General features: G+C 41.8%; 1 protein-coding gene across 4 annotated transcripts in view; it reads left to right on the plus strand.

Moving 5' to 3' along the window:
* tmem98 (transmembrane protein 98) overlaps positions 1 to 25343 on the plus strand; it is a 65645-nt gene that overhangs the window by 15258 nt on the left and 25044 nt on the right. For 2 of the 4 annotated variants that reach the window (XM_073070689.1, XM_073070688.1), the window contains exons 2-3: positions 10961 to 11028; positions 23927 to 24137. In XM_073070689.1, the coding sequence (XP_072926790.1) occupies positions 24007 to 24137 (131 nt within the window). In that variant the 5' untranslated portion in view covers positions 10961 to 11028; positions 23927 to 24006. The remainder of the gene's footprint in view (positions 1 to 10960; positions 11029 to 23926; positions 24138 to 25343) is intronic. The other 2 variants (XM_073070690.1, XM_073070691.1) reach the window with 1 other exon arrangement.

The following is a 25343-nucleotide window of genomic DNA, read 5'->3' on the forward strand; positions in this document are numbered from 1 at the left end:
TGATGTTGCAGCTATATAGGACCCTGGTCAGACCCCACTTGGAATACTGTGCTCAGTTCTGGTCATCTCATGTGGAAGCCATGGAAAGGGTGCAGAGGAGAATTTACAAGGATGTTGCCTGGATTGGGGAGCATGCCTTATGAGAATAGGTTGAGTGAACTTAGCCTTTTCTCCTTGGAGCGACGGGGGATGAGAGGTGACATGATAGAGGTGTACAAGGTGAGGAGAGGCATTTATCGTGTGGATAGTCAGAGGCTTTTCCCCAGGGCTATAATGGCTATCACGAGAGGGCACAGTTTTAAGGTGCTGGGGAGTAGGTACAGAGGAGTTATTAGGGGTAAGTTTTTTACTCAGAGAATGGTGAGTACGTGGAATGGGCTGCCGGCAACGGTGGTGGAGGTGGATACAATAGGGTCTTTTAAGAGACTCCTGGACAGGTACATGGAGCTCAGGCTATGGGTAACCCTAGGTAATTTCCTAGGTAATTTCCCAGGTAAGGACATATTCGGCACAGTTTTGTGGGCTGAAGGGCCTGTATCGTGCTGTAGGTTTTCTTTGTTTCTATGTTTCTATTCATTCCTGATTTGTCTTACCTGGGCTAATCAGCACCCTAGCTCTGGTTAACAGCCTTTAAAGTCTTGAAATGTTCAATGGTTTGGGAGAGCAGTTCAGATTTCTATTTGTGTGGAAACGTGATTGCTGATCTCAATGCTGATTTCTTCACCACCATTTTCTGCATATCCTTCACCTGCGACAGTAGCTTCCCCAAATCTGCTCCAACAAACGTCTTTATAGCCTTAAGGACTGTAATTAAATCGTTCTCCATCAGTCTAAACTTAAGAAAATAAAATTTATGTTCCTGGTAACATTCTAGTGAATCTGTGTTCATCTGTCTATAATCGGGACATTTCTCTCGAGGAGTGGCTCTTAGAACTGAATCCAAGCCTTTGGATGGGGTTTGGCCAATTAAAGGTTTAAATTCTAACTGCCTTTTGCTTTTTAACTCATTTATACACTGACGGCTGTTACAATGCAGAAGTGATAAGTTGACTCTTAAGGTTTTTAAAGAAGTAAACCACTAGTCCCTTTCTACCACCCCTTTATTCTTGATTAAGCAAATATCCATTTCCTTATACAAAACTAGATTTATACCTGTTTCCATAATCACAGCAAAATTTTACTCGGGCCATTTTTAAATCCTTGGCCAATCAACTTGATCTTGTGTCCTATGGATTTTGACCTCTTTACTAATGAAAACAGCTTCTCTTTATTTGCTGTGACGATTTATGACTTTGAATACTTCCGTTGAGTGGCTTTTCAACTTGCTATGCTCTGAGGAAGTGTAAGTTGTTCCTTATGTCTGATAGCCTGCAGGTCACCCTTGGACAAGGTATAGTACCTGCTTAACCACATCCCCCACCCCCCCACCAATCAGGGATACTTGTAGCCATGGGGGCAGGTGCTGGATGGTCGTACGAGCAGCCGGTGCAGATCACAAGTCCTGGTTATGCAACCACTGACACCAGGCAGTCAATCTCTGAAGAGCGTTGATAATGGCTGGGGTCACCCGTCTTGTAAAGTCACTAAACAGACAGGCAGACGATCTCTGAAGAGTGTTGATATTAGCTGGGGTCACCCGTCTTGTAAGGGCATTAAACGGGCATCATCTGCCTTTGGGAGACTTCGGCGTAGAGTCTTTCAGAACAGGAGCCTTCGTCCCTCCACAAAGGTCGCTGTATACCAAGCGGTCTGTGTCACCACCCTCCTTTATGGCTGTGAAGCTTGGGTAACCTACAGCCGTCACATCAAGTCCTTGGAGCGCTTCCACATAAGCTGCCTCCAGCGCATCCTGGGAATTACCTGGTGTGAGTGGGTGCCTCACACTGAAATACTTGTAAAGACCAACTGCAGAAGTATTGAGGCCATGATCACCCAGTGTCAGCTGCCGTGGCTGGGGCACGTGATAAGGATGCCCCCACGCCGGCTATCCCGCAGAGTGTTATACTGCCAGCTACATCATGGTCGACGCTCAGCTGGAGGGCCGAAGAAGCGCTATAAGGATCAGGTGAAGAATGCTTTAAGGAAGTGCAAGATCAGACCTGAGGACCTGGAGGATGTTGCTGCTGACCGTAACACTTGGCGACAGCTGTGTAGGGATGGGGTTCGTATTCTGGAGATGGAAAGAGCAACTAGAAGACAGCAGAAGAGAGCCAGGAGAAATGCAGCTATGGTTGCCATCACTACCACCACTACCACGTATACATGTCCCACCTGCAATAGAGCTTGTGGGTCCAGGATAGGACTGTACAGTCATCAAAGATCTCACTGTTAAAGGAGTAGATGTCATCATCGGATTTTGATGGACAACCGAAGAAGAAAGTCACTGCCCAGAAGAAGGCACAGGCAAACCACTTCCATAGTAACATTTGCCAAGAACTATCATGAACATGGATCGACCATGATCGTCCACGTCATACAAAGCGGCACATAATTATGATAATGATTCTCCAAGAGAGCATGCCAGTCTGTCCACGTAACTAAATCCTCATCTCTGGGAACTTTCTATAAATGTACTCCATCCTCCTTCTATGATCTGCACATCCAAAAGTCTGTTATGCATAAATGGACACATTAATTTAGAAATTCAATTGTACAGCAGTGTTTGGAGCTTGAAGATTGCTTTTTAAATGGAGTGAAACACGACAAACCATTTTCCAGATGATTTTTGTTACACTGGAAATGTGACCAGGTGCTATCAAGAGGATGAATGAGCATCTTCAAACTGAGACACAGCATTACTTGAGAGAACCATTGTGACAAAGTAGGAGCAGATATATCCTTCCATTTCAACAAAATGGCCCTCTTAGCTATCAACGTAACAAACACAATAACATGTTGGTCAGACACAGAAATACCATGAATATTTTGAGGAATTATTCCAAAAAGCACAGTCAATTTATTAGGTTGTAAATTGATTCTAAATGCTTTAGAGATTGTCGAAATGACTGACTTCCAGAACGGTTTTAATATAGAGCATGACCAGAACATATGTGTCAGTGTAGCTATCTCAGTTTTACATCTATCACAATACTTGTCAACATTGGGAAATATTTTAGAAAGTCTCTCTTTTGTCCAATGGTAACGATGTACAATTTTAAATTGAATCAGTGAATGACTAGCACAGACCAAGGAAGAGTTAACCAACTTCAGAATCCACATCCAATCCTCCCATATAAAAGTCAAATTGAGTCCTTTCTCCCAGTCCTGTTTAATCTTAAGTAAAGGACACTTATCCCATTGTAATAATAAATTATAAATTCTTCCAATAGAACCTTTCATCAAGGGGTTCATATTCATATAAAGTTGCTAATTTAAATTTATATCCTATGGTTAAGCACTCTTTACAAATTTGGCTCCAGTTCCGCAATTTTTTTTAATCTTAAAAAATTTAAACTTTGTAGTATAATTTATCGTAATTACTTTGTTAAACTTTCCTGGAGTGATCCAATTTTTTTGCTTTGGAAAAATAAAGGTATTAAGTCTTTTTTGGACTTATTCAAAGAAGGCAGATTGATGTCTTTTGAACAATTAGTCGATAAATATTCTCTTTCATATTCACATTTTTTACAATATCTTCAAGTTAGACATTTTTTACAAAAATATTTAAGTAATTTTCCTTGTATATTGGAGGCTGACTTGTTAGATGAATGAGCATCTTGATGTCCTGACACAACTTCCTCTTGAATGATGCTACTGTTGACATCATTTTCCTTGGAATGCATTGTTTACAACATATTGAGTGAAATTAGAACAGGTTATCCTGCGAGTTACTTACTGATGGGCCTTCACAGTGCAGAGCTTGGTTGACATGCTGATGACATTGATTCAGTACCTTTCCTCCTCAAACAGCAATGACTTCCTCAAATCCCCTGATTTTGCTTCCATCACCTTGAGGCCTGGACCTTGAAAGCCCCTTTTCTGATCACCCAGGGTACAAATCCTGAATTTCTAATCCCCTGTGATCTAGGACCTATAATCCCGAATCTCGCTACCTACGGCCTCAACCCTCTGAGTCACACCAAGTCATCATCTAAGGCTACCCCCTTGGCCCCTCCACCCCTTAACCCAATATCTCAGTCACGTGCACAAGTACATGTATGAAATTGTGGAAGTTGTGGCAAGGCAAGGGTTAACATAATGTCCACGTAAGGATAAATTACAAATAGAGTGCAGACAGTCCAGGTCAGAAAGTCTTTGAAGAGCATAGCTCCCTTTGCATAGCAGTTTGCTTTCTGGGGACAAGGTAAGAATATAATGAACAGATGTGAAACACACACACACACACACACACACACACACACACACACACACACACACACACACACACACACACACACACACACACACACACACACACACACACACACACACACTCTCACACTCACCAATCAAGGGATAATTGCTTTACTAACTTAAAAGAATCATTGATTGTTAGCTTGTAGTTTCTATTGACTTTTAACACCTGTATTATGAATGACAATTGATCTTGCAAATAAGAAATTCAGACATTTACAGTTTACCAAATGGTCAATATCCATAACTGATAAGCCAATTCTGTATAAAAATAACTGTTTTCTGTTCAGATGTCAGAATAGTGTGGTGACAGGAGCCATGCTGTTCTCCTTGTGCACAAGTAAAATGAAGTATGATTGAGGAACAAGGTGTGAGTTTTCAGAGTCCAGTTAATCGGTGACAACAAAATACATGTAAACCTTACTTGCAATACAATGGAAAAAACATACTTGACATAACGTCATAGGTGCATAGCATCAGATACACAACATTTTAAAGAAAAATATAAGTTATGTACCATTTTTACAAGAAAAAAACACAATTAGAACATAAAAAGTTCCTGGTAATGCAAAGTGGTCTAATTACTCATCGTGTTGCTGGCTGGTAGACTGGGAGGGTTATAAAGATTGTCCAGGATGGCTCAAGAACTGAATGGTTAAAAGGAATTAGTTGTTTTTGAACCTGATATTATTGGACTTCAGGTTTCTGCACCTGCTGCCCAATGGTAGATGTAAGAATCATAATCAAAGATGAGGATCTTTGATTATAGATGTTGCTTTCTTAAGGCAGCATCTCATATAGATACTTCTGATTGTGGGGAGGGATATGTCTGTGATGTGTTGGACTGCATTCATTGGTTTCTACAGCTTCTTGTATTCCTGCTGTACCACACCAGGAGCAACCAGTTGCGATACTTTTGACAGTACATCTGCAGAAGTTTGTTAGGACCAGAGCACCAGGCCAGAAAGTGGAGGGATGGAGAGAAGGTAGATGTCAGGGCCAGTAAAAACAGATGGGAGCAAAGTAATAGATGCGATGGGATGGATAGTTGGAAGTGTGTGTACTTTAATAATAGGAGTATTGCAGGTGATGAAGAGGTGGTGAGTTACACTACTGATCATAGACAATATCACAGCTGCACTCAGAAAGGACATAATGGAAGCTCATCTAGAGTCTAAAATGGGTAGAACTCAAAAATAGGAAGGGTGCAATCACTCCTATAGACCCCCTACAGCCACAGGGACGTATACTGCGACCTTCTAAGTGCAAGAAGTTTAGGTGGGGCAGAATTTGTGAGATGTATCCTATCTAGATAGTCCAACAAGGGGGAGGGGCTGTACTAGATCTGGTGTTGGGTATGAGCCTGGCCAGGTGCCTGACTTTCAGTAGGTGAGCAATTAGGGAACAGTGATCACAACTCTTTAAGGTTTAAGATAGCTCTAGATGAGGATACATATTAACCTTGTGGGGGAGTACTAAACTGGAGCAGGGCAAATTACAAGAACATTGGGCAGGAACTAAGGAGAATTAACTGGGAACAGCTGTCTTTGGGCAAATCCACATCTGACATGTGGAGGGTGTTTAAAGACCAAATGCACAAAGTGTAAGACAAGGATGGCAATGTATTAGAACCTTGGATGTTGAGGGAGGTATTGAATTTAGTCAAGAAGAAAAAGGAAAAGTACGCAAATTGTAGTAAGCCAGAATCAAACAGAGCCCTGGAGGATTATCAAGAAGCCAGAAAAGAGCTCTAGGACGGCATTAGAAAAGCCAGGGAAGTTCAAAGTAAAATTTATTATCAGAGTACATACATGTCATCGCATAGAATCCATTTTTTTATGCGGGCATACTTAGCAAATCTATAGAACAGTAACTGGAAACTGGAATTGTTAACTGTAAACAAGCTGTGCAAATCCAGATATAAATAAAGAGCAATAAATAATGAGCATGAAATAACAAGATAACAGAATCCTTAAATGAGTCCTTAAAGAGGTGTAGCTATCCCCTTTTGTTCAAGAGCCTAATGGTTGAAGGACAGTAATTGTTCTTGAACCTGGTGGTGTGAGTCCTGAGGTACCTACCTGATGGCAGCAATGAGAAGAGAGCATGGCCTGGGTGGTGAGGATCTCTGATGATGGATGCTGCTTTCCTGTGACAGCATTTATTGTAGATGTGCTCAATGGTTGGGAGGGTTTTACCCATGATTTACTGAGCCGCATCCACTATCTCTTGTAGTGTTTTCCGCTCAAAGGTATTGGTGTTCCCATACCAGGCTGTAACACGGCCAGTCAGCACACTTTCCACTACACGTCGATAGAAGTTTGCCAGGGTTTTCAATGACATGCCGAGCCTCTGCAGACTCCTGAGGAATTAGAGGCACTGTCATGCTTTCTTCACAATAATATTTATATGATGGGTCCAGGACAGGTCCTCCTGAGATGGTGACACTCAGGTTTTTAAAGTAACTGACCCTCTCCGCCTCTGACCTTCTGATGATTACTGGCTCATGGACCTCTGGTCTCCCTCTCTTGAAGTCAACAATCAATTCCTTGGTCTTATTGACATTGGATGAGAGCTTGTTGTCATTACACCACTCAGGCAAGTTTTCGATCTTCCTCCTGTATGCTGATTCATCACCCACTTTGATACGGCCCACAACAGTGGTATTGTCAGAAAATTTGTATATAGTGTTGGAGCTATGCTTAGCCACACAGTCATAGGTGTAAAGCAAGTAGAGCAGGGAGCTAAGTAGACATGCTTGTGGTGCTCTTGTGCTGATGGAGATTGTGGAGGAGATCTTTTTGCCAATCCAAACTGACTGGGGTCTACAAGTGATGAAATCCAGGTCCAGTTACACAAGGAGGTATTGAGGCCCAGGTCTTGAATTTTACTGATTAGTTTTGAGAGGATGTTAGTGTTAAATGCTGATCTGTAATCAATAAAGAGCATCTTGATATATGCAACTTTGCTGTCCATATGTTCCAGGGTTGTGTGAAGAGTCAATGAGATAGAATCTGCTGTAGACCTGTTGCTTCGCTAGGTGAATTGGAGCAGAACCAAGTCACCACTCATCCAGGAGCTAATATGCTTCAACACCAGCCTCTCAAAACACTTCATCACTGTGGATGTAAATGCCACTGGGTGGTACTCATTTAGACAGGTTACCACACTCTTTTTGTGCATCGGTATGATTGAAGCCTGCTTGAAGCAGGTGGAGCAAGAGGTTGAAGATATTCATGAATATACCAGCCAGGTGACCAGCACAGGTCTTCAAAACTTGGTCAGGTACTCTGTCCGGACTGGATGCTTTCTTTGGATTCAGTCTCTTGAAGGCAGCACACACATCATCTTCGGATATTGAGACTAAAGGATCAGCGGAAGACATGAGGGTGTGTGATGGTTCCTCCCCATCCTGGAGATCAAAGTGAGCATAGAAGGCATTGAGCTTATCTGGAAGCGAAGCTCTGCTATCCCCTATGTTGCAAGATTTAGCTTTGTAGGAGGATATGGCATTCAAACCCAGCCACAGCTGTCACATCCATCGCTGATTCCAGTCTAGTCTGGAATCTCCACTTTGCCTGAGAAATGGCTTCCCAGAGATCATATCTCTTGATCTGTTTTAATAAAGTCAGTAATGAGCCTGATGAAGTCATTCAGGTCCTCAAATGAGTTCTTAAACATGGCCCAGTCCACTGACTCAGGGCAATCCTGTAACTATTCCTCAGCCATAAAAAGTCCTTGGCAAGTAGGATTAAAGAGAATCCCAAGTCACTCTATACATATATCAAGAGCAAGAGGATAACTAGGGAGAGGTTGGGACCAGTCAAGGATTAAGGGGGGGGGGGGCAAAACATTTGCTTGGATACAGAAAATGTGGGCAAGGTCCTTAATGACTACTTTACATCAGCATTTACCAAGGAGAGGGATGTGGAGGACAGGGAGATTAGTGCTGAAAGTTTTAATATGCTGGAGCATTTTGAAGTGTAAAGGAGGAGGTCCTGACGAAGGGTCTTAGCCCGAAACGTCGACTGTCCTTCTTCCTATAGATGCTTCCTGGCCTGCTGCGTTCCACCAGCATTTTGTGTGTGTTGTCAGGAGGAGGTAATATTATGTCCCAAACATTCAGGTAGGTATGTCCCAAGAGCCTGATGGGATATATCCCAGCTTATTGAGAGAGGCAAGAGAAGAAATTACTGGGACCTTTGCCTTGTCATGGAGAATTGGTGAGTGGCTAATGTTGTTCTACTGTTCAAGAAGGGAATCTATAGTTTCATGTCAGTGGTCAGGAAGTTACTGGAGAGAATTCTTAGGGATATGACTTATGAGCATTTGGAAACCCATGGCCTAATTAGGGAAAGCCAGCACAGCATTGTGCGGGGAAAATTGTACCTTACCAATTTGATTGAGGTTTTTGACAAGGTGTCAACAGAGATTGATGAGGGTAGGGCAGTGTATGTTATCTACATGGATTTTAGTAAGACATTTGACAAAGTCCCTCATGGGAGGCTAATCGAGAAAATTAAGATGCATGGGATCTGTGGCAAATTGGCTGTTTGGATTTAGTATCTGAAGATGATGAGTGGGCTGCCCATAGACGACAGAGGGTAGTGGTCGAGGGAACTTATTCTAGCTGGAGGTCTGTGATTAGTGGTGTTCTGTAGAGATGTATACTGGGACATCTGCTGTTTGTGATGTATCTGACTTAGATGAAAATGTAGATGGGTGGGTTATGTAAGTTTGTGGATGATACAAAGATTGGTGGTGGTACGTATAGCATAGAAGACTGGTAAAGAATACAGTGCGATATAGACCAGTTGCAGAAATGGGCAGAGAAATAGCAGATGGAGTTTAACCCAGACAAATTGTCTAAAAAAATTTTTTTTTAAAATTCCTCCTTACCTCTGTTCTAAAAGGCCGCCCCTCAATTTTGAGGCTGTGCCCTCTAATTCCATAGGAAACATCCTCTCCACATCCACCCTATCTAGTCCTTTTGACATTTGGTAGGTTTCAATGAGATCCACACGCACTCTTCTATATTCCAATGAGTACAGGCCCAAAGCTGCCAAACACCCCTCATGTTAACCCCTTAATTCCCAGAATCATTCCCGTGAACCTCCTCTGGACTCTTTTCTTTTTGAACACATCCTTTCTGAGATACGAGGCCTAAAACTGTTGATAATACTCCAAGTGCAGCCTGACTAGCATCTTATAAAGATTCAGCATTATCTCCTTGCTTTTATATTCTATTCCCCTTGAAATAAGTGCAAACATTGTATTTGCCTTCTTCACCATAGACTCAACCTGTAATTTAACTTACTGGGAGTCTTGCACAAGGACTCCTAAGTCCCTCTGCACCTCTGATGTTTAAACCTTCTCCCCATTTAGAAAATAGTCTGCACTATTGTTCCTTTTACCAAAATGGATCATTATATTTCCCAACACTATTCCATCTTTCAAGATTATATTTCAACAATGACCCTTCAAAAGATGCCTGACCTGCTAAGTAGCCCCCGCATTTTCTGATATCACTTCAGATTTCCAAATCTACGGTTTCTTTAACCTATTATTTATATTTCTGAATTATTTTTTGTAATGAAGCCTGGGCTACTAGAATATTGAAGTTATGGAGAGGAATTTTCGAGGGCTCAAGGCTGGGTAGGGCAATAAAATCTGTGAGAAGGACATGTTGCTATGGTGAGGCCTTGCTCTTCTCAGTGGCTAACTAAATTCACCTAAATAAAAATCAGAACAAAGCATTCACTGAGAATTCCAAACAGTATTCAGTAATCCAAACATTGTTAATCTTTTGTTAGCTTGGCCAAGAAACTTTTAGAATAATTCTAGCAGGAATCCTCCTCCATGTAAGTGCAAGGGAACAGGAATTTACAATGTAATGCTAATTCTCAGTTATTCTTGGACTAAAGGGGAGTTTACCTCAACTGCCCTGCATTTGTTTTCTGTTCTGTCCCCTCAGTGAAAGAGACTGTTGTACAGAGAATCCGGTAGCATTGAATAGAAACTGGGCGTTGATTTCTACAGTTGCTGACTTGGTTTTTCTTTCATTTCTAATGATGTGCTTAAAAGCAGAGAGTTTAACTCTTGGAATACTGGAGTATTTTAGTATTTGCAATGTTGCAAGTATATTTTGAAGATTTAATCTTGGTGAGTATCAATGCAGAGCAAAGGGAACATGCTTGTCATTAGAAAACCATAAGACATAGGAGCAGAAGTAGACCATTCAGCCCATCTAGTCTGCTCCGCCATTTTATCATGGCTGATCCATTTCCCTCTCAACCCTATTCTCCTGCCTTCTCCCCGTAACCTTTTCAGTTCAGGTGCCTTGCCGTTCGGCGTGGGCGATCATGTCTCTCCATCCATCACGGTCCCTGACCCTCTGAATTGTAGTTGTTGCCTCCCCTGTTTCTAACCGTGATGTTAATCCATCTATCATTTTCATTCCCTGTTGGCCTCTGCTTCTTCTTCCTTCCAGCTTTCCAGTTGTAACTATATGTTCTAATGTCTCTCTTCACATGATGTGTCCAAAGAATTTTGATTGCTGTTTTCTGATTTTTTTAAGTAATGTATGTTTTGTTTTCATTCTCTGTAGAACTTCTTTGTTGGTTATCCTGTCCATATATGATATGCATATTATTCTTCTGAGGAACCACATCTCTGGTAAGGCTGAATTTGGAGTATTGTGTACAGTTCTGGTCACCGAATTATGGGAAAGATGTCAACAAAATAGAGAGAGTACAGAGAAGATTTACTGGAATGTTACCTGGGTTTCAGCACCTAAGTTACAGGGAAAGGTTGAACAAGTTAGGTCTTTATTCTTTGGAGCGTAGAAGGTTGAGAGGGGACTTGATAGAGGTATTTAAAATTATGAAGGGGATAGACTGAGTTGATGTGGATAGGCTCTTTCCATTGAGAGTAGGGGAGATTCAAACAAGAGGACATGAGTTGAGAGTTAGGGGGCAAAAGTTTAAGGGTAACACAAGGGGGGATTTCTTTACTCAGAGAGTGGTAGCTGTGTGGAACGAGCTTCCAGTAGAAGTGGTAGAGGCAGGTTCGGTATTGTCATTTAAAGTAAAATTGGATAGGTATATAGACAGGAAAGGAATGGAGGGTTATGGGCTGAGTGCAGGTAGGTGGGACTAGGTGAGAGTAAGCGTTCGGCACGGACTAGAAGGGCTGAGATGGCCTGTTTCTATGCTGTAATTGTTATATGGTTATATGCTGCATTGATAATGGTGTCGGTGCTGTGCAATTGCTCAGCCAAGGGAGGTGTAAAGTGCTCCTTCCATCCGATAGCCTACAGGTCACCCAGTACCTGTTTAGCCTCCCACATGAAGCCATGGTTTGCAGGTGGTGGATGGTTTTTACAAGCAGATTCTACAAATTGGAATTTATGGCTGTAAAACTAAAAACGCTGGGCAGATGAATCTGCTGATCAATGGCCAACGTCCAGTATGGACACTGCAACTGAAGAAGGCAACGGGAAACCACTTCAGTATTCCTCCCTTGTACAATCATGAACTCAAGTCAACTACGTAACCTTTTATACCCTGACTAATCACCAACCTGTCAACCCTCACCTTAAAGACACCCAATGACTTGGCCTCCATGGCTACCTGTGGCAACAAACTCCACAGATTCACCTCCCTCTGGTTGAAGAAATTCCTCCTCATCTCCATTCTAAATGGATGTCCCTCTATTCTGATGTTGTGCAGTCTGGTCCTAGATTCCCCCCACCAGAGGGAACATCCTCTCCACATCCACTCTATCTGGGCCTTTCAACATTTAATAGATTTCAGTGAGATCCTCCTCATGCTTCTAAATTCCAGCAAGTATATTGCACCTCATAAGATGAGTTATTCATTCCTGGAATCACTCTCTTGAACCTCATCTGAATCCTCTCCAATAAGAAGCCCAAAACTGCTCTCAATATTCAATGAGGCCTCACCAGTGCCTTTTAAAGCCTCAGCATTACTTTTATATTCTCATCCTCTCGAAATGAATGCAAATATTGCATCTGGATAACAGGCATTCAAAATCTGGTATGATCACTAACTCTATAGTCTGAATATGTCCTTTCTTGATCTGTTTGATTGCTTTCAATATACACTCTGGTGCTATAGATTAGCTTAATTGAACCCATTGATTGCTGCCATACACAGGTTGGCCAGAATAAGCATGAAATCAATTAAAACCCTTGGGTATCTTTCAAATTGGTCCTTAGCTATTTGTGGAGCATGCAGTGCTCATATTTTCTTCCACAATTCATAATCTTGTGGATATGGAAATTGCAAAAATAAAAATATTTGTAATACCCAGGTAATCAGGCAGTATCTATAGAGAAAAAAAGTTGAAGTAAATGGTCTGGAAATTTAAGTCTTTGATGGACACAGAAGATGATGATGGCCTTAGGGTATTAGTGACTATACAGAAGGGAGTTGGGTAAGTGCGGGCATTGGAACTCTGTGATACTTGGGAGATGATGGTGTGGTGGGAGATGCTGGTGGAAGAGGGATGGACCTGGCCCACTAGTGAAGGAGGAAGTTTGGAAGTTCTGGGTTTGCGCATCAGGGAACTGTAGAGTTGGTGATACACCGAAATTCATGGAGGGAGGTTATCAGGTTTGGTAGTAGAATTTAGTACTGTCTAGTGTGTGGGTGTGGGTGTTGGAAATAAGAATGCAGGGCATGTAATTGACTTGCTTGTCAGGTGTCCCACTCAACCAATTCAATGGAAAATTAACTTGTCCCAAGAGTCACACAAAATCAGAATGGGTGAGAACGACAGGACCTGTTCCCCGAAGAATATTTCAGAATAACGCAACATCTTTCATGCTCTCTGTCTCTTGATACCAATATTTACACAACTGGATTCAATAAATTCCACTTAACAATGAAAGTAGGACAGGAGATGAGGAAGGCTAATGTAAGGGTCGATCGTAAGTAGATGGTAGTACATGGTGAAAGAAGACAGTGACTGGACAAATAAATTGGATAGGGCAGATTTGACTAAAATGGAATTATATTTATGCAGCACATTTTACATTATTGCTGTTTCTCATCATAGAGGGTTACCTGACAGACAAAGCAGCCTGCTGATGTTCAGGGGTGGTTTGTCAGGCAACATCAAAAGAAATTTAGTTCCTGTCTCTACATATTTCCAATACACCTGCAGTTTTTATTGAATCTGGTTACTCCATCCAGATCAAAGGCGACACAGTGAACCAACTGGTAGAACTGCTGCCTCACATTGTAGCTCCTGTGAGCAAGGTTCTAATGACCTACAACACTGTCAGAGGGAAGTTTTCTCCCTGTGGAGCAAGAGCACTGGCTTTCTCCCACTTCCCTAAGATGTGCATGTGTTAGGTTGTTTGCGCATGGTAAATTGCATCTAGTGTGGAGCAACTGACGGAAATGTGGACGGAGTAAAGTGGGATTGATATAAATGACAGTCGGTACAGATTTGCTATCATTAGATTACTGAGCCACTGGCGGTGATCTTTGCATCATCAATGGGGACGGAGAGGTTCCAGAGGATTGGAGGGTTGCGGATGTTGTTCTTTTATTCAAGAAAGGGAGTAGAGATAGCCCAGTAAATTATAGACAAGTGAGTCTTACCTCAGTGTTTGCTAAGTTGATGGAGAAGACCATGAGAGGCAGGATTTATGAACATTTGGAGAGGCATAATATGATTAGGAGTAGTCAGCATGGCTTTGTCAAGGGCAGTTCATGCCTTACGAGCCTGATTGAATTTTTTGAGGATGTGACTAAACACATTGATGCAGGAAGAGCAGTAGATGTAGTGCATATGGATTTCAGCAAAGCATTTGATAAGATACCCCATGCAAGGCTTATTGAGAAAGTAAGAAGGCATGGGATCCAAGGGGGCATTGCTTTGTGGATCCAGAACTGGCTTGCCCACAGAAGGCAAAGAGTGGATGTAGACAGGTCATATTCTGCATGGAGGTCGGTGACCAGTGGTGTGCCTCAGGGATCTGTTCTGGGATCCCCTACTCTTTGTGATTTTTATAAATGACCTGGATGAGGAAGTGGAGGGATGGGATAGTAAATTTGATGCTGACACAAAGGTTGGGGGCATTGTGGATAGTGTGGAGGGCTGTCAGAGGTTACAGTGGGACATTGATAGGATGCAAAATTGGACTGAGAAGTGGCAGATGTAGGCAGATGGCAGGTGATGATGCCATCACTTTTGGTAGGTCAAATATGATGGCAGAATATAACATTAATGGTAGGACTCATAGCAGTGTGGAGGATCAGAGGGATCTTGGGGTTCGAGTCCATAGGACACTCAAAGCTGCTGCACAGGTTGACTCCGTGGTTAAGAAGGCATACAGGGCACTGGCCTTTATCAATCGTGGAATTAAGTTTAAGAGCTGAGAGGTAATGTTGCAGCTATATAGGACCCTGGTCAGACCCCACTTGGGGTACCGTGCTCAATTCTGGTTGCCTCACTACAGGAAGGACGTGGAAACCATAGAAAGGGTGCAGAGGAGATTTACAAGGATGTTGCCTGGATTGGGGAGCTTGCCTTATGAGAATAGGTTGAGTGAACTCAGCCTTTCTCCTTGGAGCGAAGGAGGATGAGAGGTGACCTGATAGAGGTGTACAAGATAATGAGAGGCATTGATCATGTGGATAGTCAGAGGCTTTTTCCAAGGGTTGAAATGGCTAACATGAGAGGGCGTAGTTTTAAGGTGCTTGGAAGTAGGTACAAAGGAGATGTTAGGAGTAAGTTTTTACTCAGAGAGTGGTGAGTGTGTGGAATGGGCTGCCGGCAGCGGTGGTAGAGGCGGATACGATAGGGTCTTTTAAGAGACTCCTGGATAGGTACATGGAGTTTAGAAAAATAGAGGGCTATGGGTAAGCCTAAGTAATTTCTAAGGTAAGGGCATGTTCGGCACAGCTTTGTGAGCTGAAGGGCCTGTATTGTGCTGTAGGTTTTCTATGTTCTATGTTCTATCATAAAATCTCCATTGTTAAAACAAAACACTATTTCCACCTCCCCCTTTTTACCTTTTTGATTTTTCAATTATTTTTAAGTTACCATGTCTTTACTTCTAAAGTGAATAATTGATAACCGGAGCAATACATACAAAATGCTGGAGGAACTCAACAGGTCAGGCAGCATTTATGGAATGAATAAACAGTTGATGATTCAGGCTGAGACCCTTCATCAGTACTAGAAAAGAAGAGGGCAGAAGCCAGAAATCCATAGCTGGATCTGCTTTCTTTAGTAATGCCCAAGATCATTTCTCCAGTGTCTCTATCTGAAGGGGTGTATACTCCATCAAAGAACAACCAGAACTCTCTATAGAGTGAAGTGGTCCTGAAAGGGTGAACTCTTCATGTCCCCATGATAGATATTCTTCCATGGAACATTTCCAAGACTGACTTGTAAAACTTGTCAGATGAATGGGATGTAATGCTGAGTCTTCCCTTTTCCAAATTTAGTGCAGAGAGTTTTGTGAAATGGCGAAAAACAAAGCCGTAAAATCTATGATAAAGAAAATGTTTTCCATTCAAGTGCAGACAGAACAAACCAAATAAAGTGTTCAGCCAATTGATCACACATGGTATTAATAAAATATGCTTAAAATTGACCTTTGTGCAGTTACAATGGTTTCAGTTTAAACACAATAAATTATCTGAGTGTATTGTGAACCCTCACCCTTCGCTGTATCCTGTGAGATTGTCTGGGCCATAGATCAGTGTTCTCAAGTTTATAGCTGCACTTTGACAGTCTTGCACTCAAGAAACACAACTCAGAGTACATGAAAAATAAACAAGCTGCCACTTTACTTGAGGAAGTGCTGGCTAATATCTCAAAGCCACCTCCTGCTCAAATCATTCTGAATTGTCCTTTACATATAATGACACAGAAGGGAGCCATTCAGCCCATCAGGCCCATGCCAGCCCCTAGTATAGCAGATCATTACTCCCATTCCCATTTTCCTTATTTCTGTGTAGTCTTCCAACTTATTCTCAGCACAGGTAGCATAGTGGTTAGTGCTATGCTATTACAGCTGTGGCATCAGAGTTCGGAGTCCAATCCCAGCATCCGCTGTAAGGAGTCTCTGTACATCCTCCCTGTTAGAATGCATGGGTTTTCCCCAAGCGCTCTGGTTTCCTCCTACAGTCCAAAGTCGTACCGGGTAGGTTAATTGGTCATTGCAAATTGTCCTGTGCTTAGGTTAGGGTAAAATCAAGGGTTGCTGGGTGGTGTGCTCAAAGGACAGGTAGAGCTTATTCTGTGCTGTATCTCAATAAATCAATCAATAGGTTAAATGGTCATTGTAAATTGCGCCAGGATTAAATTGGGGCTGGTCGGAGGTTTCTGGGTTGCACGGCTCAAAGGGCTGAGAAGGCTTACTCTGCGATGTATCTCTAAATAAATAAACAACTTCCATTTGATTTTGTTGTTACACTGACCTACATTCAGGGTTAGGCTACAGAGACCTATTAATCTACCAGGGCACCTGTGAGATGGGAGAGGAAAGTAGAGAACCTGGGGAACATCTTACATGATCACAGACAGAACATACTGACTCCACACAGACAGCAACTATCTGGATCAAGCCTGGATCTCTTGTGCCATGAGGTTGCAGTGCTAATTACTGCACCACCCTATGGTTAGTTCCGCTGGCTTGATGTACTCCAATAAGCAATTACCCTCTTGCTTAGTAAAAGTAGGCTCCTCTGCAATTGTAATGATGTTTTTCAGACATCGAGGGAATGGAGGCAAACAGTGGATATGGTTTCCTTGGGACTTTGGCAAATCCACTGGCAATGCCCATTCGTCATTGCACTGTGGTCATGGTAGGTTTTCCCAGGCCACTGTGGTCATGATGGTTGCACAGTGGTATGAGGAAATTAATATTGGAATAGGTTTGTTATTGTCACGTGCCGAGATACAGTGAAAAGCTTGCCTTGCATACTGATCAAATCATTACACAGTACATTGACGTAGAAACAGATAAAGCAATAGCAGAATGCAGAATAAAGTGTAACAGCTACAAAGAAAGTGCAGTGCTGGCAAACAATAAGATGCCAGATCATAATGAGATAGGTTGTGAGGTCAAGTGTCCAGTTGATTGTATTAGGGAACTGTTCAATAGCCTTATAATAGTGGGGTAGAAGTTGTGTTTGAGTCTGGTGGAAGTTGATAGGTTTTTGGTTAGTCAGGGTATCAAAGGTTATAGGAAGAAGGCAGGAGAATGAGGTTGAGAGGGATAATAAACAAAAACTATAAGACAGGCTTAGAGCCAACCAATGCTCCTCATATGACAAGCCTTTCTGTCCTGGAATCATTTTTGAGACCACCTTCAAGCCCTTTCCAGTTTCAGCACATTTTTTTCTAAGAAAAGGAGCCCAAAACCGCTCACAATACTTTAAGTGAGGCACAATGAAATGGCAGAGCAGACTCAATGGGCCAAGTGGCCTAATTCTGCTCCTATGTGATGTGGTCATATGGTCTAATGCTTTCAGGATTTTGTATCATCTACCCTGGAACAATGAAGCAAGGGTTCAGAAACCATTCACGCAGCTCCAAACAAAATGGTGCTCAGCAGGTGAAAAATTGGGTTAACCCAGAATAGAAAAAATATGTGCTGATTTCTCAGTGTTTTAATGTCCATCAAGAAATTCATTCCATCATTATGCAGTGATTTTAAAAAAAAATCTCCCTGTACTTTCCTTTATTGAAACATATTGTTTTCATCTGATGAGATTTTTCAGACACACTGGTCTGAAAAAAGCAGTTCTTATTTAGTCACAGCAAACCCAATTTTTGCTAACTCTATTTCTCCTGATCTTCGCCATTTAAAGGTTCAAAGCCTATTCCTGGTTCTCACTCAGCTGTGTCATGCTCAGTTATAATCTTGCAAATGCTGTTACCACTTTTGGCTCTTGGAATGTCAAAGTTGATGTGAACTCCCTTGTCTCCAGAACTTGCCAGAATGTCTCTGCTGATCTCTGCCACATCGCAGAGTTTGCTGCTCATTGAGGGGCTCAACCAGACACTTACTCAAACAGAGGAGGCTCCATCTACATTTTTTTCATTCTACGGAAGATAGTAGGGTGATTTATAAACATCTCACTGCAGAATTTGTTTTAAGTGTAGCAGTCCAGAGAGTGCACTCAGATCCTGTCTTTGTTGTTGACACCACTGAAAACTTATAGTATATTCATTCATTTATTTATTGAGATACAGTGTGGAATAGGCCCTTCAAACAACACCACCCAGCAAACCCCAATTAACCCTAGGCTAATCACAGGATAAGTTGCAACGACCAATGAACCCATCAACCGGTACATCTTTGGACCGTGAGGAAACTCATATGGTGACGGGGAGAACGTACAGATCCCTTACAGGCAGTGGTGGTAATTGAACCTGAGCTGCTGATGCTGTAAAGCGTTGTGTTAACTCATTACTCTACCTCCTTGGAGCGGCGGAGGATGAGAGGTGACCTGATAGAGATGTATAAGATGATGAGAGGCATTGATTGTGTAGATCATCAGAGGCTTTTCCCCAGGGCCGAAATGGCTAACATGAGAGGACACAGTTTTAAGGTGCTTGGAAGTAGGTACAGAGGGGATGTCAGGGGTAAGTTTTTTACACAGAGTGGTGAGTGCATGGAATGGGCTGCTGGCAACGGTGGTGGAGGCGGATACGATAGGGTCTTTTAAGGGACTCCTGGGTGGCTACATGGAGCTTAGAAAAATAGAGGGCTATGGGTAAGCCTAGGTAGTTCTAAGGTAGGGACATGTTTGGCACAGCTTTGTGGGCCGAAGGGCCTGTATTGTGCTGTATGTTTTCTATGTTTCTATGAAAGAAGTGATATTCTTTCCATTTTCTCCTGACAGTCAGGGACATTCTCAGGATTTTAAGTTTTCATCTTTTTAAAACAGTGTGCTAAGCATGTATTCACACGTCTTCTGCTTCTGCTCCTTCCTTTCCAATCCCGAAATGTCAACTGTTTATTCCCCACCATAGGTGCTGCCTCACTTGCTGAGTTCCTCCAGCACCTAGCGTGTGTGACACATGTACCTTTAATGCTATGAAAGATTATCAGGAATGGGATACATTCCTCTGCTTGTAGTCCCACTTCTGACAATGTTCCTGCATGCAGCACTTCATGTCTAATGGCAGCTCCAGTAGTTCAGCCTCTGCTGAAATTCTAGGTACTGGGAATGAGAAAAGATCCCTCCATTGCTCAGTGCTTGAGAGCAGATGGAGGGAATCACTGTTGGCTCCACTACCTCTTCTCTTTCTAATCAGGGTGTCCTTCCAAAGCCTGATGGGATACTTAATATCTTGTCGCTGGTTGCATCACTGTTCACAAATTTGCACAGACATTTCTTCTTGAGGACTTAATGTTTGGTCACCATTACAGCAACTGCATTAGAAAAAAAGGCCTTGAAGAGTTGCAGGCTGATTAAATCCATTTATACTGTATGGTAATAATTAGAACTCTGAGACAGAGACTCCTGTCCTCTGTTTGTTATTTAGCCGCAGATGATCTATGCATCGCAGTTGGGATACTGTTCCCCAGAGGCTAAACTTCATGCTTGTTTGGTGCATTAAGTGGATTCGGCATGTGGTTTTAATTTGGAGACTACAGAAAGTAAAACCAGGAAATTGAGAAAGAAAAGAACCGTTCAAAAATACTGAGGTGGTTTTCATGAGATAAAGCTTCACTCACCTTTATGGTTCCTGATGGCAGCTGCGGAATGAATCAGAACCCGCAGAGAAGACTACTGTAGACTGAGAGAAAACGTGGGGGATGGGGTTGTAAATACCTTCAAAATTTCTAGCCAATTTTCCACCTTGCAGTATTTTAAGATAAGACCATAAGATATAGGAGCAGAAGTAGGCCATTCGACCCATTATTTTACTGCACAGGTTAAGTCCCATGTTGCTAGTGACCCCACGACACCATTAACCATGAACTCATCTCACTTTCAAAGATAGTAGCATACATTTGTGCGATGAATTATACATAGGGACACCAAGCTTTGCTGCTATATGTATGGTGGTGACGAAAAACTGAAGCTGACAGATGCAGGGGTCAACCCATCAGTGGGGAAGTGTGGTCTTTAAGTTCAGTCCATATCAATTTACAGGATTTGCTACTCGTTTATAAATGCAGGTTGAATATTTACCATCCAATTGCTGTTAGTAAACACAGAAATAAGCACTGCCTACCAGATAACACCATTTGATGGTCACTTGACACTGTCAGCATGTGATGCTTTAAGATGAATCACGTCTCACGTCTGGACGTCTCTGATCAGTTTCCCAGTGGTTGCCAGTCAGTCTAGAGATGTCCACTAGCAGAGTATAAATGCTTAAAAAGGCTTTCAGGCATGATCCGTGCATGAAAATCATGCACAATTGAATCTAACTTGTGGACATATGTTTGAAAATTCTGCATTTCCAAAGGGTTAGAGTTCAGAAGCAGCATGATGTGTATCTACAGCAGTATTAATACAATCAGCGACACCATCCCTGACACAACATGAATCAACATGGAGTCCCAAAGAACCATATCAAACAAAATTTGACGTCAAGTGTATTAGCTCAGGAAAGAACAATATATTCAAAGTGGACAGGTTTCAAAGGTGCATTCTCTGAGGAGAAAGTTACTGAGATTCCACAATGTAGGAACTCAGTTTCTGCAGCCACAGTTGTCTGTGTTATAATGATGGAAAGTGGAGATCTAAAAGAGTGTGGAAGAGCAGGAACTCAGAGACCTTAGAGAGTCAGGATCAGAATCAGAATCGGGTTTATTTTCACCGGCATGTGTCGTGAAATTTGTTAACTTCGCAGCAGCAGTTCAATGCAGTACATAATATAGAAGAAAAAAACAAAAATAAAATAACAATAATAACAAATAAGCAAATCAATTACAGTATATGTATATTGAGTAGATTAAAATCATGCAAAAAGCAGAAATAATTGTAAATTAAAAATGTGAGGTAGTGTTCACCGGTTCAATGTGCATTTAGGAGTCGGATGACAGAGGGGAAGAAGCTGTTCCTGAATTGCTGAGTATGTGCCTTCAGGCTTCTGTATCTCCTACCTGATGGTAACAGTGAGAAAAGGGCATGCCCTGGGTGCTGGAGGTCCTTAATAATGGACACTGCCTTTCTGAGACACTGCTCCTGAAGATGTCCTGGGTACTTTGTAGGCTAGTACCCAAGATGGAGCTGACTTGATTTACAGCCCTCTGAAGCTTCTTTCGGTCCTGTGCAGTAGCCCCTCCATACCAGACAGTGATGCAGCCTGTCAGCATGCTTTCCAAGGTACAACTATAGAAATTTTTGAGTGTATTTGTTGACATACACTCAACAGTGTATTTGTGTGTTAGTGATAGTGCGTTTATGTTCTATCGCTGAGCAGCAGTGAACCATCTGATTGGCCTATCAGAGTTCTCTTTGGGAACTAGTTGACTTGATCAGCATTTCTGATCTGGATATTGTTCACGGTTGCACTTAATAAAAAAAAATACCAAATCTCTAAAAACTCCTAATGAAGTATAGTCGCTGTCTTGTCTTCTTTATAACTGCATCAATATGTTGGGACCAGGTTAGATCCTCAGAGATCTCAACACCCAGGAACTTAAAGCTGCTCACTCTCTCCACTTTCGATCCATCCATGAGGATTGGTATGTGTTCCTTCGTCTTACCCTTCCTGAAATCCACAATCAACTCTTTCATCTTACTGACAATGAGTGCCAGGTTGTTGCTGTGGCACCATTCCGCTAGCTGGCATATCTCACTCCTGTACGCCCTCTCGTCACCACCTGAGTTACCAACAATGGTTGTATCATCAGCAAATTTATAGATGGTATTTGAGCTATGTCTGGAGGGAGCCTAACAAAAGAAAAAGAGAAAAATATGTAGCACAGCTGAAAAAAAAATTCCCAACAGCAGCCAATGACATTTAGTTGTATATCTCACGTTCAGAGTTGAACTAGAATCAAATGAACCTGTAATTACACTTTATATCTGTTCAATGGGAGCTGGTTTGCATAATGCCACCGGTCTAAAGATTGAGATCCCATCAGAATGTAGCAGGAACCAAGCAAACTTTGAACAGCAGATTTTATAGCCAAAGCTCTTGAACCAGTCTTTCCCATAATAAAAAAACATGTAAAGATCCAAAGTTTTAAGCAGCGCTTTGAATGATTAAAGTTACAAATTTTATCCTATTTCAATATGACAACTAAATATTAATGATTGGTCACCTTTCCATTTATTTTCTCTGATATTATCAATGCAGTGCTGTGTGTTATGGACCCTGGAGAGATGTAGTGTCACAACTCAGCAATGATTCGATTTGGAATTAGGGTTGTGTCCTGCTCCTTCTTTGATAATTATACTCATCATCATCATTATGTGCGGTTTCATATGATGTGGGCGATCATGGTCTTTGACTATGATTGTTCTTGGCAAATTTTTCTACAGAAGTGGTTTACCATTGCCTTCTTCTGGGCAGTGTCTTTACAAGATGGGTGACCCCAACCATTATCAATATTCTTCAGAGATTGTCTGCCTGGCATCAGTGGTCGCATAACCAGTACTTGTGATATGCACCAGCTGCCCATACGACCATCCAGCACCTGCTCCCATGGCTTCACGTGACCCTGATCGGGAGGCTGAGCAGGTACTACACCTTGCCCAAGGGTGACTTGCAGGCTAGTGGTGACTTACACCTCCTTTGGTAGAGACGTATCTTCACCCTGCCGTCCATTTATACTACAGGAGCTAATAGGAGTGAGTCTTGTGAATTGGTGGTGTAGATCCAAAAAGATCCATGCATAAATCAAATATGGAAAGCTGAAAGAATGATAATGCTGGAAATATCCAACTGTCTGAGCAGTGTTATGAAGAGAACCAGAATTAATGATTCAGATCATTGACATGAAATGTTCATTCTGTTTTGTTTTCCACAGGGTATACTTGCCCATCTTGCTTTTGGCAGATGTACATAACTAATTTAGCACTACTTCTAGTTCTAGCAGTCTGGCTCACAAACTCTGCTGGCAAGCAGCAACACTCTGGTAACCTTATCCAGCAGCATCAGAAACTAAATTTTACATAAACTATTAATTTCTAAGCCATTCTCTCTATAATTCTAACATACAGAACACAACTGGAACAATCTGTAATTATAGATTGGCATCTGTAAAGTAATCCAGTCTTCTATTTAATGCTTAAGTTTTACTGTCACTTGTGTGATAATCAGATCATTGAAATTGGTTATTCATTTAACAGGATATGCTTGGAGTGCTCCTGACAATGGAGATCAGAATGTTTCCACTGTCATTGCTCTCCAGATTAACAGCACAAAACTTTAATCAAGTGGGAGTTCAAAGCACATCTGCCGCTCATCACATGTCAGCAGTCACTTCCTGCAACAATTCAGACTATGCCTTGTTTTTCATTGTTTATAATGCATTTTTATAAATTGTTCTTTACCATGAAATACTTCATAACAAAGTCAATGAAATGTCACCATTTTACTTAAATTTCAGATAAAATGAAGTCTTAAAAGCATCTATAGAAATACAGAGGATCATCCAACTTAAAACATACAGTACACTGTGCTATTGCCATGGAGACGGTGGTTATCGTGGCAATTGGAGTCCTTGCAACAATATTCCTGGCATCATTTGTGGCTCTTGTGGTTGTCTGTAGACATCGATACTGCCAGCCCAGCAATCTATTGCACCAGTTTGACTCAAAGTAAGTCTCAACCAGCAGAGAGGCATGGTCCATTTTGAAAATGTATTTAATTTTTAATTCTACTTTACTTTTTGCTGTGCTGGAAACAACATATTTGTTCTAAGAAAACCTGTTAATTTATGAGAGATGGTCATTTGATATACAGTACCATGGTGGAAAGCCCAGCTCCATAGCCATAAGACTGTAAGATATAGGAGCAGAATCAGGCCATTTGGCCCATTGAGTCTGCTCCGCCATTTCATCGTGGCTGATCCATTTTCCCTCTGAGCCTCAATCTCCTGCCTTCTCCCCTTCATGCCCTGACCATTCAAGAATCTATCAACCTGTGTCTTAAGCACAGCGGTTATCTTTGACTTTGACTTTCAAGCCTGTAAGGATATCTCTCAAGTGTGTGAAAGACTTTATATAAATGCATTTTCTCACTGTCCATTGTGCAAGTATGAGACTGCAGTCACTGGAAAATCCACAAGCTCCAATGTATTATTACCAAAGTACTAACTGATGTGATCACACTAACATTATGAACATCTAGCCATATATCCACTGCCTGTCAGTGCATTTATCATTGGCCTTGTGAAGTTTGAACATGCAGTTTTATATGCAACACACACAAAATGCTGGAAAAACTCAGCATTCACCTCCCAGCTTCTGACTTCATTTCCTCCTCCCCCACTCACCTGGCTTCACCTATCACCTTCTAGTTTGTAATTCTTCCCCTCTTCTCCCCCCCCCCCCACATTCTTTTTCTGGCATCTTCCCCCCACTTCCTTTCCTGATAAAGATCTTGACCCAAAACTTTGACCGTTTTCCATAGATGCTGTCTGACCTGCTGAGTTCTTTCAGCATTTTGTGTGTGTTGCTCTTGATTTCCAGCATCTGCCGACTTTCTCATATTCAATTTTATATATTATTATATCTGTTTATTTACAAAATGCAAAATAAATTAGAAAAACTCATTTGTAACTTCAAAATTTCAACCTGAAGATGGTTAAAATGTCATTGTTATGTTAAAGAAAGTACTTGATGTGTTTGTGCAGTGAGAGGTACAGACTGGACCGCACCTCAAAGTTTGGTGTCAGTAAATTGTGTTAAACATTAGCCAAATGTTTGCTTAAGTGCTTTGGTTTTCAGCTGCTTAAACAATGAATCATGAACCTCAAGTCAAATAGACTAGTTCTACAAGTGCAGAAACAATTACCATTAACA

The sequence above is a fragment of the Hemitrygon akajei genome, chromosome 18 (genome assembly GCF_048418815.1).
Source record: "Hemitrygon akajei chromosome 18, sHemAka1.3, whole genome shotgun sequence".
Taxonomy (NCBI): Eukaryota; Metazoa; Chordata; class Chondrichthyes; order Myliobatiformes; family Dasyatidae; genus Hemitrygon; species Hemitrygon akajei.